At 40.9% G+C, this 12,865-nt stretch overlaps 1 protein-coding gene across 4 annotated transcripts in view; it reads right to left on the bottom strand.

The window, feature by feature from the left end:
* Window positions 1-12,865, bottom strand: part of LOC146784476 (guanylate-binding protein 6-like) — a 735,489-nt gene that overhangs the window by 38,000 nt on the left and 684,624 nt on the right. For all 4 annotated transcript variants that reach the window (XM_085633276.1, XM_085633273.1, XM_085633275.1 and 1 more), the window contains 3 exons: window positions 12,135-12,347; window positions 3,878-3,980; window positions 1,966-2,159 (listed from right to left, as the gene is read on the bottom strand). In XM_085633276.1, coding sequence (XP_085489402.1) covers window positions 1,966-2,159; window positions 3,878-3,980; window positions 12,135-12,347 — 510 coding nt within the window. The remainder of the gene's footprint in view (window positions 1-1,965; window positions 2,160-3,877; window positions 3,981-12,134; window positions 12,348-12,865) is intronic.

Consider the following 12,865-nt stretch of genomic DNA (forward strand, 5'->3'; position numbering starts at 1 on the left):
TAATATAGATAAATCTGAGGTTTTACCCTTTAACAAATTCTGCCTTCCTCACATGTTCCATGGTTCTGGTTTTGAATGGAATTCCGGCAATATTAAATGTCTAGGCATTCTCTATGCCAATACTATTAGAGAAACTATCAATCTTAAGCAGAAAGAAATACTCAAAAAGCTTTCCTCTCTTGTTGATAGCTGGTCTCCCCTTTTCCTTTCCTGGTGGGGAAGGCTTGCAACCATTAAGATGATGCTTCCATTGTTAATTTTTATCTCTCAATGCTTCTAATCTCCCTTCCTCTCTACTTTTTAAAAACAATATATCGCATATTTACAACGTTCTTATGGAATAATCGTGAAGCCAGGATCTCTCTGTCTCGTCTTCAACAAACTGGGTGGTGTTATTTTGCCCAACCTCACTCGATTTCATTCTGCCTTTTATACTTTAAAACAAATTTGACCTTTTCTATCGGTTCCGTCCGACCCTCCTCAAACGGACTGGAGCTCAATGGAACTATCGCAACTTTCGCCTTTCTCATTTCTTACGGACACTCGCCTCTCTCAACCTCCGCAGCGCTTTCTCTCTCCCATCTTTAAACACTCCAAAGCACTCGCTCTCTCACTGTTTCGTTCCTCCCTCTCACAGTCAGAGTTTCACTCTTTAACCCCAATATGGTATAATAAATCTTTAACGATTAACCACAGAGCGCTCTTTTGGAAAGAATGGATTGACAAAGGAATCATCTCTTACGATCATCTACTTAGTGACAATTCCTTGAGAGACTTTTCTGATCTCCGTGCCTCTTTCAACCTCTCTAACACACATTATTCCCAGTATCCCCTGCTTAAACACTCCTTAGCCTCCATTATCTCTCATAACGCTTCCCTGCCCACCACAGACGCAGTCCTCCCCCCCTCTACCAGACTTTACTATTCCCCTCAAAGCTTCTGCAATTTACAAATTACTTTCCCGTCCCTTCACTGACAGACCCAAATCTAAACTTGAACTCTCATGGGAAAAATATTTAGCTCAACAATTTCCCCTTCAGGTTTGGAATTCATTATGGTCCAAATTACATACTGCTTCCCGTTCCGCCAGCACCACACAGACTCTATACTTTTTTTACAATAGACTTTTTTATACCCCTCATGATTTACATAATTTTAAGTTAACTGACTCCAAAAAATGCTGGTCTTGTTCTCATGCTGATAGTGATTTTTTTCATATTTTCTTTCACTGCCCATTGGTTAAATCCCTGTGGTCTCGTATTTGGTCTAAATTAAACAAAATATTAGCTACTGACCATTCCTTTGAGATTGTTCATATCTTTCTGGGTGGTGCTTCTCCTATATGGAATGTTCAATGTATTGTACACAAATTTATAGATTTATATTCAGCCATTTCCTTACAGATAATCACATCCAATTGGAAAGATACTTCAAAGATTTCATACAATGCCTGGTGGAATTTACTTTGTCATCATCATAGACTTGATCGTGCTTTTGCTACCACAGTACCTCTTTTGATCAAAAAAGATTTGTTATGGTTGCCTTTAACTAATTTTCTCTCTAGAAATGCTCTATGATTCACTTAGTTGTTTATACAATTATTAAGTTTCTGTTATTATATGATGTATCCTCTTTATATTGATTGCCTTTCACCCCTCCTTTTTCCCCCCTCTTCTCTTTTTCTTTCTCCTTTTCCTCCCTCCCCACTAAAAATATATATATACCCTTAAAAGCTTTTCCCCTATGTATATTCCCTATATCCTTTCTGGCATTTTTTAAATTTTTGTAAGAATTCATTTTTCCTGCCTTATCTTACTGCCTGTTGATTTTTTATTTGTATTGATGTTCTACTTGGATTATCATTTTCAATAAAGCTTCTAAAACTAAAAAAAAAAAATATATAGAGATTGCATACTATACAATAAAATGTTAAATGTTAAATGATAAAGTTAGTCTGAGACTTACCTTGAGTTTTCGACTTATTACCCACTTGTTTTCCTCTATAATTTTCAGCCTATTCTCCTCTATCTTCTGTATCAGCTGCTTGACATGTTCCCCGCGGCTTCTCTGCAGTGTTTCTAACTTTTGCTGGGCTGCTGCCTGCATCTCTTCCTTGAGCTTCCTCTCCCACTCTGCAGCTTGTACCTTTACTTGCACCTCTGATGAAAATACATAAGTGAGAGAGGTTCCTAAGAAGAAACGTACTCTACAAACTCAAAGCTGTTACGATAGTGAAAGTGCAAACGTGCTACATATTCCTGCAAAGCCCACTTCAGAAACCTGAGAACCTTATTCCTGAAGAAAGAGGTACCCAATAAATCTAATACTTCGGACCTTTCTCGTTCTCATGTTTTCAGCTGTGAACATTTCATCCTGTTAAGCTGTAGATTGATTCAAACAGCTAGCATTGATGATGGCAACATAACTGTTTAGGGTAGGGAAAAGGGCAAAGAGCAGTAGATATTTAAAAAAATGTAGGACTTAACATTTATACATAGCGGCCCTTGGGATGATCAAAAGGCATCAAAGTAGGTGCTGCCTGGCATGATGGGCTGGACAGCATTTGCAGATTGAGTGCAGAAGATATTTTTGACCTGCGTTAAAGCCAGCAGGCAGGCAGTGTATTCACTAAATATCGATTATTAGGGTTGGTTTTCCTTGATTGTTTTTACATCCTCCTAATTAACCTTCTGATTGAGGCTCTATGAAAGTAGCCTCTATGGTCCCAGGGCAATGAAAGGGAACATGTGCTGGTTAATAAAAGTTGCTCAGCTGTTTGTTTGGTTGCGGAATGTGTGTTAATGGATATGAGCCAAGATGCCCTAAAATGCAGAGTTTATTATTTATACTGTTATGTGTGGCATATCAGTTTCTGAATCTCGTAACCACTGCTATGACATAGCAACAGTTGATAACAAAACTGGTTACCCACTGTTGTGGTATCATAAAGGCCTTCCACGCCAGGCCGACATGCATCTCCGAGTGCTTGTTAGCACAGCTCTGCTTGTCTGCTTTGACTGAAAGTAGAAAGCACATCTACAGGAGAGTAAGGAATGCAGGGAAGGTGGTGGAAGTTGGTCAATGATGGGATAGGGATACATAACAGAGGCCATTTTATGTATGATTCCCCCATTACTCCTCTGCTACTTCATAGCGGTTAAAAGCAGGGGCAAATGATGTTGGGGGCCATACGAAACATAAAATTATAGATGGGTAAAAAGTGAATTACTGGGATGTTTTTCAACCTAGGTTTCTGAGTAACATCATAGACAGCTCAAGCTTCACTCTAGTTGTCTATTTGATGTCACTCAGAACCACTTGGTGAAAAACATCCCTATAATTTACAGTTACTCATCTATAATTCTATTTGTTATTATCTCCAATGCATGAGGTGGATTAGGGTGGATAATGTACACCAGATGTTGTTGATGTCATGTGGGTGTTCTTTACACAGCCTCGCTAGTGCATGGATTTACAGTGGAAGACAGTTCTGGAATCTCCTGCCAGTATTGTTACTGGAGAATGTGCTTTGTCATACAGCGAGTCGTTGGTAAGAAGACGGTGTGTTTAGCACATTACATGGTAATACATATTTATATGACTTTTAACCTACAGTACAGTGATTGAGCAACAACTACTTTGCTTAAAATCATTTGGTAGTTTCTTTGCTTGGGCGAGGAATCTTCAAAGAAAAGGGCTAAAAAATAATCGAATAGGAACAAGGTTTGCAGGCCATAGGCAGACTTCCTGAAGATCACACTTAATTTCAGCAGTTTGTACTGCGTGGGATGAACTAGTACTTAATTAGAATTTGAAGCCGACTGTTTGTTCTGCAGTGTTCACTGCAGTTCATAGGTTCAATAACATCATCACCTACCAGCCGTTTCCTTCTCCTGCTGCGACAGGGTCTTTTCCATCCTCAGAATGGACACTCCTACAGATTCCTGTTTCTGAAGAGACTCCTGGAGAACTTCTTCTGCCTAGGAAGGAATACACAATTTATGCCGCACTGGACACCTGCAGTTTAAGGAGAGCATATGTTTGTATCAGTAGAGAAGGATAGACTTATGTACATTATCATGATGGTTCTAGGCTCTCTCCTGTTGCAAATGTGAGTGTACCATGCCACCTCTTGGTAGGACCATAAGCAGCTTTTCAAAGCTGTAACCTAGACGTACACCATGCACATCTGAAGCACAGAGAGATATAGATGCACAGTTGGCCATCCTTTCAAAGTCATGATAAGAGTAGACTGAAGATTTAAGGGATTGTGGTGTGAGTGTTATTAATAGAAAATAGCCAAATACTAGTATTACTAGAGTGATTATAAAATTAACTAGCTTACTAGCCCCGTTTTGCTCTCTTTTTAGTCTGTAGTTCAAAGCCGACAAAATAGGCTTTGGTTTTAGAGGATGCATGCAGTAAGTAATGACTAAAAAGCATGTAGAATCTAAAAGGTAATTCCACAGAGCTGGACGTATCAAGAAAACCCTTTTGCAGTTTGTAATGCAATATTCACTACTAGGGGAGAACCCCGAAGCCAGTTCTTAATTTGTGCTAGTTGTTGCGGGTGATACTCACTGTCACTTTTGAGGACCAAAGCGAATGTTTCATCATCACACATGGCGGAGACCAAAAGAAATAGAAGTAGCAAAAGTAAAAAGGAGAAATGTAGGAAAACAGTGACAAAGGGGGAAATCATGATGAGAATGAACCTGCAAAAGAGCGATAAAGAGACAGAAAGTGTAGAGGGGTGAAAGAATGAAGTATTATGTGGAATCAAGACTAGGAAGCCTTGGTATTCAGAAACCTCAGGTTACGGCAGCAGCGGCGTTGGGCTACTAAGACAAGCATTGGCATAGCCAATAGGTCTCGCATTTGGGAATTTATAAGTGTTCAGCCATGCAGCACATTATCCTGGGTGCTGTGCCGCCAGGGATTGAAGATCTATACAATTACTACACACTGGGTCATGCAGTCTAATTCAAGAATACATGCTTGGCACAGGAAACATTTATAGACACATTCCAAGGCTTTTTAACGCACCAACAGAAAGACATGTGCGTTGATGCAAGTCAACAGTACTATAACACTGTGTGCGACTGCATCACTAGTCAGGTGAAAACATGTTAATCACAAGGTCTTCAACTATAGGGATAAGGAATTTGGCTTAGTTTCCGTTAATCTGTGGTGAAATTTCATGGCAGTATTCAACTAAACAAATGCATACCTAAATAATATCTAGTTGGAAAAAAATGTGCTTTCATAAGAATGAACTGTATTTATTACCTTGAGAGTTTCCATGTTCAAAGACACAAATATATGCAGCCGTTTTGGAGTCTGTGCATCAATATTAACAAATTTGAATTTGTTAGTTGTAATGTAACTGGTGCTCATGTAAAGCGCTCCAATACCTTCGGGTCTAGGTCGCGCTATATAAAACGCCACAATAACAAAGAGATAGATTAAAAAAACAAATGAGGGAATTTATTTCCCCATTAACGTGCATTGAAGAGGAGGTAATTTTAGTTGGGAGAAAGAAAAAATAAAGCAATTTTTGGCTTTAAAAATTGGGATCTCCCTCCTGAATCAGGTCTGTTGGCATGCATGAGTGTGTTGCTGATGTGCAAGATGGATAGAGGATGTTGATTTGTCAGAATCAGTTTAGAATGCAGGTAACAGTGGGCTGTGGCAAAGGGGCATGCGAACATGAACTTCTGTCTAACGCATCACCAATTCACAATGTAAAACTAAATTGGGAGATGTAAGCATATGCAAAGTACTCTAGGCTGGCCCCGAAACATAATGGACAGACCGACAAACCAATGCCTGAACGAAGCTCACCCAAACAAGACAAAGGTTAAACATGACTGATGTAAAGCCCCTTTCTGTATGTTCTGGATGGAGTGTGTTGAGGTGTGTTGTGTTTCTTGTGCTAGCACGAGGTCACCAATTATTGAAAAGAGTTTAGAGTCAGAACAAAATTACAGTGCAAACTCAAGTATCCGATACAAAAGCAGGAACGAGTCCAGTTCAGAAAAACAATGCGCTATAAAATAGCTAAAATTACAAAACTAGCAAGTTACGCTCATTTCTCAACAACCTGCCTATTTTTTTAATTGATGTACAGCGGTTCTACACACGCATGCGTACCTTATTGCAACAGTATACCAAACATTAAAACATTTTCATCGTATACGAGATGTGCAAGTCATATTTTGCATAAAATATGTCTGCATATGACTTTCATGCTTTTACTGAGTAAAAGCTGAATCACCACTCAGCAAACATGGCTTGTTTTATTTGAGATTACCGCCCTGGTGGTAGGCAAGGCTAAAGCGCAAGCAAGAACGGAGAAAAACAAACATATACCTTCCGCCATGGACACAATTTCAAAATAGAGAAGGTACTTGTGAGTCAGAAGCGGTCACTTCAGCGGCCCGCAACGCATGGCGCAGTTTATTTTGTTCGGCAAGTTACCAGCAGCAGGAGAGCAGAGAGGAAGCAGCAGTGGTTCTCGTCAAGCTGAGAAAACTACGACAGTGGGTGTATGGAAACAAAATTTGCTCTGTCGCTTCAGTAAGTGTCCCTCTTGTTTATATTTTGTGTAATATTTAAGTATTTGGCTGCCTCTACTACAACCGTTTTTTATTGATGGCCAGGCCATTGAGAGATGTCTGTGTGCAGGCGTTTCCAACCAGGATTATTTGGGAATTTGAGCGTAGGGAGGCAGCTCTAGCAAGACTCACTGTGAAACAAAAGAAAGTTTGTTTGCACAAGGTATTTGTTTGGAAATGTACGCCATGCAACAAAAGAAAGTTTGTTCACACACGCTATTTGTTTGGAAATCCAAGCGTGCTAAGCGTGCGCTGTACTTATGATGGTACAATATATAATAAAAAATCAAATGTGGGACAAATTAAATGCACGCTTAAGAGTTAATGAGCAAGGCTTGTTCGAAAACCAATCAGAAACAGGAAAAACAAGACAACACTTTAACCATGCACGGGAAACTAAACCATACCTGCAAAAACAAGCGCGGCCGCGAAAGTGAAAGTGACCATGCTGTATTTATTTAGTAACCTGATCCACGATGTGATGAGGAATGCAGCTGCAACCTGCGCGTCGCTGCTCCCTCCCAAGACCCAAAGGCCGTGGGAGTGAAGATTTGAAGAAGAGATGGGACATGCATCCGCCTTTGGCCATTTGCGTGCTTTCATTATTGAAAGCCACACGCAAAGGACATTCAAATGTGTGGGCGGAGTCACACCCACACGGAGAAGTTTCGAGGAAGTTTGAAGTGCTCACAAGAAGCCTCCCATAGGGCAGCGCATGCACGCTGCGATAGGCTCGACCTAAAAAACTGTAGGGATATGCACTTGTTATTTTAGTTTAACAAATTAAGCAGTGCACAAACTTCACAGCAATATATGACTTAGCAAATGACATCTTAAACAAGCATTTGCAATGCAATAGGTCTTGCATTTGGGAAAGTTATAGCTAATGGCATTGTAAATAGATATTGTGGTATAACACTTCATAGCAAGGCGATGTAGCAGAGTTTATCTTTAATTTATGGTGAAGTTAACAATTCAGAGAGAGTACTGTAAAATCTAAATATCATTTAAACCTTCCTCCAAAAGCGTTTAGCCTGCTACAATTTGTGGAGAGCTCTTGGAGACATGATCACATTGGAAGCACGATCCATGTTTCAAAAGCCCTGCTCAGCATGGCAGGACACAGGAAGTTCATACATACCTTTCCCCCATGTTAGTGTTATGAGCACAGCGAAGCAGAGCAGCGTCATTTGCGGTCTAAGAACCGGGACCATGCTGAAGATTGAAGATTGCAGCTTCAGAGAGGGAGAGTTGCTAGGACGCCGTGTCCTTAACCCACTGAACTTTGAACACTTCCCCAAATGACTGTTCATTTCCTGGGGTCAAACTATCAACAGACTTAGACATAAGTCTAAACTTGATGCCTTTTTATAAACTTAATGATATGTGTCAGTCATCTTCCAAAGTACATCACTTCAAGTATTCAGGCGACAAATTAAGGCTTAATACGAGCAGTCTCGAATTAAGTAGTTTTTACATTTGTTTGGAGTCTCTGTCCTTCTTGTGGAAATGCATTGTTTAATTAGTTAATTTTGAGATGTATTTATTAACAATCTTCTCATTTTAAGCAGGTAATATTTTGCAATTCAGAAAAATGTACGACTCTTAGCTGAACAATTAGTGTTTGTCAGTTACTATTGGTTTAAAAGGAGTTCTTTCTTCAGGTTACAGAGGAATGTTGTTCAGGGTAAAATGACCACAATGTTAACTATCAACTTAAGCTTGATGCTGATTAAGCAAACAGCATGTCCAAACGGGTGCCATGCTGAGAGTTAGAGTTTATTTAAAGTCTTTTAAATAAATGGAGATGGGCGAGTCGCGCCGTGCAGAACAGAAAGCGAGGTCGCCACACTTAAAGATACAGCATGTGAAATGTAAGCAGAAACAACATGGTAACCTTAACACGTTTACACTTTTTATTTATAAATGACATGAGCATGAAGAGGGAGGCACGGCCGGGGAATACCAACGGCTGAGCTTTGTTTTCACTTAGCTGGGGAGCAGTGTGGTGTGCCGGGTGAGGGGGCGGAAGAGTGCTCCGAGCTCTTGCCGTGTGGTGGCACTGAAGTTTGGCTGGAGCACGGCATGCTAAAAGATTTGGTAGCCGCAAAGCATGCGCCGTCCAGTTCTAGTCTTGTGTCATGATAAGCACGTAAAGTGTGTGTCTAAACACAAAAAATGCCACTGCAATAACAAGCTGATTATAGGTGGGAAAGCAGTGTGGTGCAGAACAAAAGAAAGCCACCATACTTAATGATAAAGTGCGCGCCAAGCTGGTAGTGCTCAATGTCAATGTAAAACAGAACCGTTAAGGAGCAAAGAGGCAGTCCAACTAAAAAAAGAGTTCTCTCTAAGTATAAATAACCTGAACAATACGAACACGTGTAAGAGGGCCAGTCCTCATGGGAGGATACAAAGTTCCATAAGGAGGGACTACTAAGTGTATTCACCAATGACAAATCATCCTTTCTAAAGGACACCAACAGGAACCAATAAAAAAGATGGGTGTTTTTTCAAGCCCATATCTCAGATACTGCATGTCTCGAAGAGACATCACAAACCCTACATAGGTGAAATCTAAAAAGTGACACAGATTTACGTATCTAGAGAAACTTGTGTTGGCAAAGGGTTGGAAGAAGGACTGAACTTAATGTATATTTGTATGTAAATGGTATTTATACAGAATGAACCAAAGTGAAACACAGCAGAGTGCTGTGCAGGATCCAAGGCAAAGACACGACATGAGATTGGAGGAGTAGCTCATTTCTAAGACCAAAGGTGGACTGTTACTTAATCAGATAACAACAGTGGCGTTTCTTACAGACAAGTTATGGAGTGTTTCGTCAGTAAGAGCAATGGAATATGAAAACAATGAGAATGGTAGTACATGCAAAAAGTCTGACCTCATCAGCACCCTTTGTTGAATAAAAATTGTACAGGATTCCAGGAAACACAATTTCAAGTTCTCTAATTTCCTTAAGTTGACAACAAGACAAATATATTTCTAAAAATATGTTTAAAGTTGAGGTAGGCTACAGGTTAAAAAGGTTAGAGCCAGTAGCATTGCCAGACCAACCTCAATGTTTTCTGAAGATGAAGACCCTTGAAGGGTAAGAACTGTGTGCATAATTGTATAGCACTTTATTGCATATTCACATTCCCTTTTTGCTGGTTTTCTGGGAAGGGAATATCATGAAAAACTGGCACACCTACGGATTTAGCCACATTTATGACCTTATGCAATTTCAGCTGGTTGGGTTTGTCTCTAATAGAAATGGGGAGACAGTTCCAAACAGCAGTGGCCTGTCTTCCTAAAGGGTGGCTGAGGCCTCGTGGATTGCCAAGTTCAGATAGGGAATACATTCCAATATCACTGCCATACCCAGGGGTGAGTAATGCCTGAATATAACACCAGAGTGCAAGTAATAGCTACCCTGGTGTGCAAGGCACTATTGCGTATTAGCACCCTGTGGTATCCTCAGTTCATGTTAATATGTTCCCTTTCATCCTGTACCTAGCTGCTCAGCCAGTGTGAGTGTTCTGGGTAGAATGTTAGTGTGAGTGGAATGCTTGGGTGCTTGGGTGAGTGTGTTGTCATTTGAGAGATGGGCTGAGCAGCTAGGAGGCTGCTCCTGCTGGGGCTTTGGCTTGCTTTGTAACTACTCTACTTATGGATTCAATAAACTACAAGAAACTCTACTCGGCTACGTCTACTTCTACACCTGAACACGTGGGGCCAGCCCACTACACACCCTTCATAGGTAAAGTACAGGGGAACTACTCCAACAGTGGCCAAGTCCTGGAAGGATTTCTATACCCCCACTTTGGTTAAGGGAGGAGGTTGCCATTTTGGGGGAGATGGCTGCTCAAACATCTCTGCCTTTTCAGGGTGGGGGATTTATTACCCATCTCTTCTTTCATCATTGCCAAGTATAGGTGAATGTATTTCTTTCACCTGTAACCACATGATGGCCAGCACTGCCAATCTGCCTAAGGGGAAAGCTGCTTGTCAGACTCCTTGCGTTGCCAAATGAATAAAAGTAATCTCAAACACCAACGCCTTGCCCAAAGGCAGGTGTTTGCCCCAATCACCCCTTGTTTTCTTGATTGCACTACTGAATATCACTACCAACAATATTGTGGTATACTAATATCGAGGACATTAAATCTAGGGACAAAATATCGAAAGGTAACTACAATTAGGGACGTATACATTTACTATTCCTATCTTCATATCTACGTACCTTGAATACATATATACCACATAGATATATATATATGTGGACTAAGGTATAGAAAATATAGAATTACCAGCCAATATTCTATTTTCGATGTTTTGTCCTTGATATTCTGTCCCATTGATTTTGTTGATTCAATTCTGAGGAGCACACTGCTTTGCCCAAGGATAATTGAGGCCAGTGGTGGCCGGCACGGATCGGGGTGATGGAAAGTCGGGGGGGGGGGGGTGGAGGAAGAAGGGGAATGTAAAAAACTAAACTAAATAAACACTTACCTCGTCTCTGTGTCCCGCTTCTCTGCTCTGTCTCTCTTCCCTTGGACTCTTGTTGAACAGCAAACAGGATGCACATCCAGGCTCCCCTGACCAATCACAATGCTGCAATGCAGCGTTTTGATTGGTCTGAGCGCTGTGGTTCAGCGCTCAGCCAGGGAATGGGGGCCTGGGCATGTTCTCCACGCAGGCTGTAATGTAGCCTGCGTGGAGAACATGCAAAGTGTGCATGAATGGACTGCCTAGTGCCAATGCAAGCATCCTTGCACCATGCTGCAAGGGTGCCTGTGTTGCATGCAGGATTGTTTTAGTGCAGGAAGGGGCACCTGATAGGCTTATTCCTCTTACACACACATAGAAAGAGGAGAAAACAGTAAGCATATCCTGTGGAGGTGAATCTTTATGGCGCATTCCCAGGTTTACAAGGTGTTGTAAATCTGGTAATGCGTAATAATCCATGGGTGTTGCGTGGGAACACACACGCAACACCCATGTAAACACCTCCCTGCTGCAGAGTAATGAGTATTATGCAAGTGGATTTACAACAGAACCACAACCTCTTGCTTCACTAGGCCTACCAACTTGTGAAGTGCCACCGATGAGAATCTCAGGACCTAATATCTTTCTGTATCTGGGGTCTTTCCTTCCATGGTTCCATGCTTTTTGATGTCATGACTTCCTCAGTAGCTCTATACACCCCAATTTCTTGATTTTAGAAGTACATAAGCTAAAATAATTTTCCTAGACACTTCAGCCATTTAAATAATAGCCAAGGAAGTAAATGTGCAATATTATTATCATGTGTAACTAAAAGTAATCCAGTCCAACAGTTTATACAAAGTTAAAGTGTACCTTTATAGTACGGTACTTGCGGGTGTGATTGTTATCATGCACTGAAGGAACATGTTATTTTCTTCCTAGGGCTATACAATTTATGTATGCATAACAGACTAAAAACTTATAAAACACAGGGATTATGCGATGCTTCAATACGTTATCATCCATACCTTTATCCCTTTGCCAGGAGTCTGTCTGTATTGTTCTGTTACTCTCTTTTGGTCCTCGACAAAGAGTAAATATCCGCCTGGCTTTGAGTAAACCCCACCTGAAACATTTTCTTGCACGGTCGATGAAAGCTTCTGGAGCAGATCTCTGCAGATATCAGTGGACCGCTGCTCATTCTCCGCACAAAATTTTTCACAACTGTCTTTCATCATCTCCTGCATGAACAGCAAATGTGATAATTAACGGGGGGTGATATGTACCGGATAGACAGAGTAGGTGCAATGTTTGGTTTATTTAAAGTCCAGGAATAAATAAATCTTCCTCATTTGTTGCTTTTGTTGTGCATAATTAAACAGGGGAGACGAGGAGCAAACTGTGCTACTGAAAATGGGAAATTTCTTCCGGACAAGAACTGCTTTGGACACTGTATGTTGTTCCCCGTCCTGGGAAGAGCACGCTGCTATTTCGGACTCTCATTGCCTTGAGTGTGTTTTATATTTAATAGAAAATGAAACTGTTGTTTCCGATTGCTCCTGGCCTATGGCCACGGCCTGTTATTTGTGCTCACGAACTGCTGGGCGCATTGCCCCTGGTTCATTTGAATGTGTGGCATTGCACTGCGGGCCCTCGGGCTCTATAGCGGCCGGCCCTGGTGGTTGTAGGCCCTTGTCTGTATTTTATTGTGTGCTAACGGTTTCTAATAAAAAAAAAAAAAAAAAAAAAAAAAGAAAGA

Source organism: Triturus cristatus, chromosome 11 (assembly GCF_964204655.1).
Source record: "Triturus cristatus chromosome 11, aTriCri1.1, whole genome shotgun sequence".
In the NCBI taxonomy this organism is placed as follows: Eukaryota; Metazoa; Chordata; class Amphibia; order Caudata; family Salamandridae; genus Triturus; species Triturus cristatus.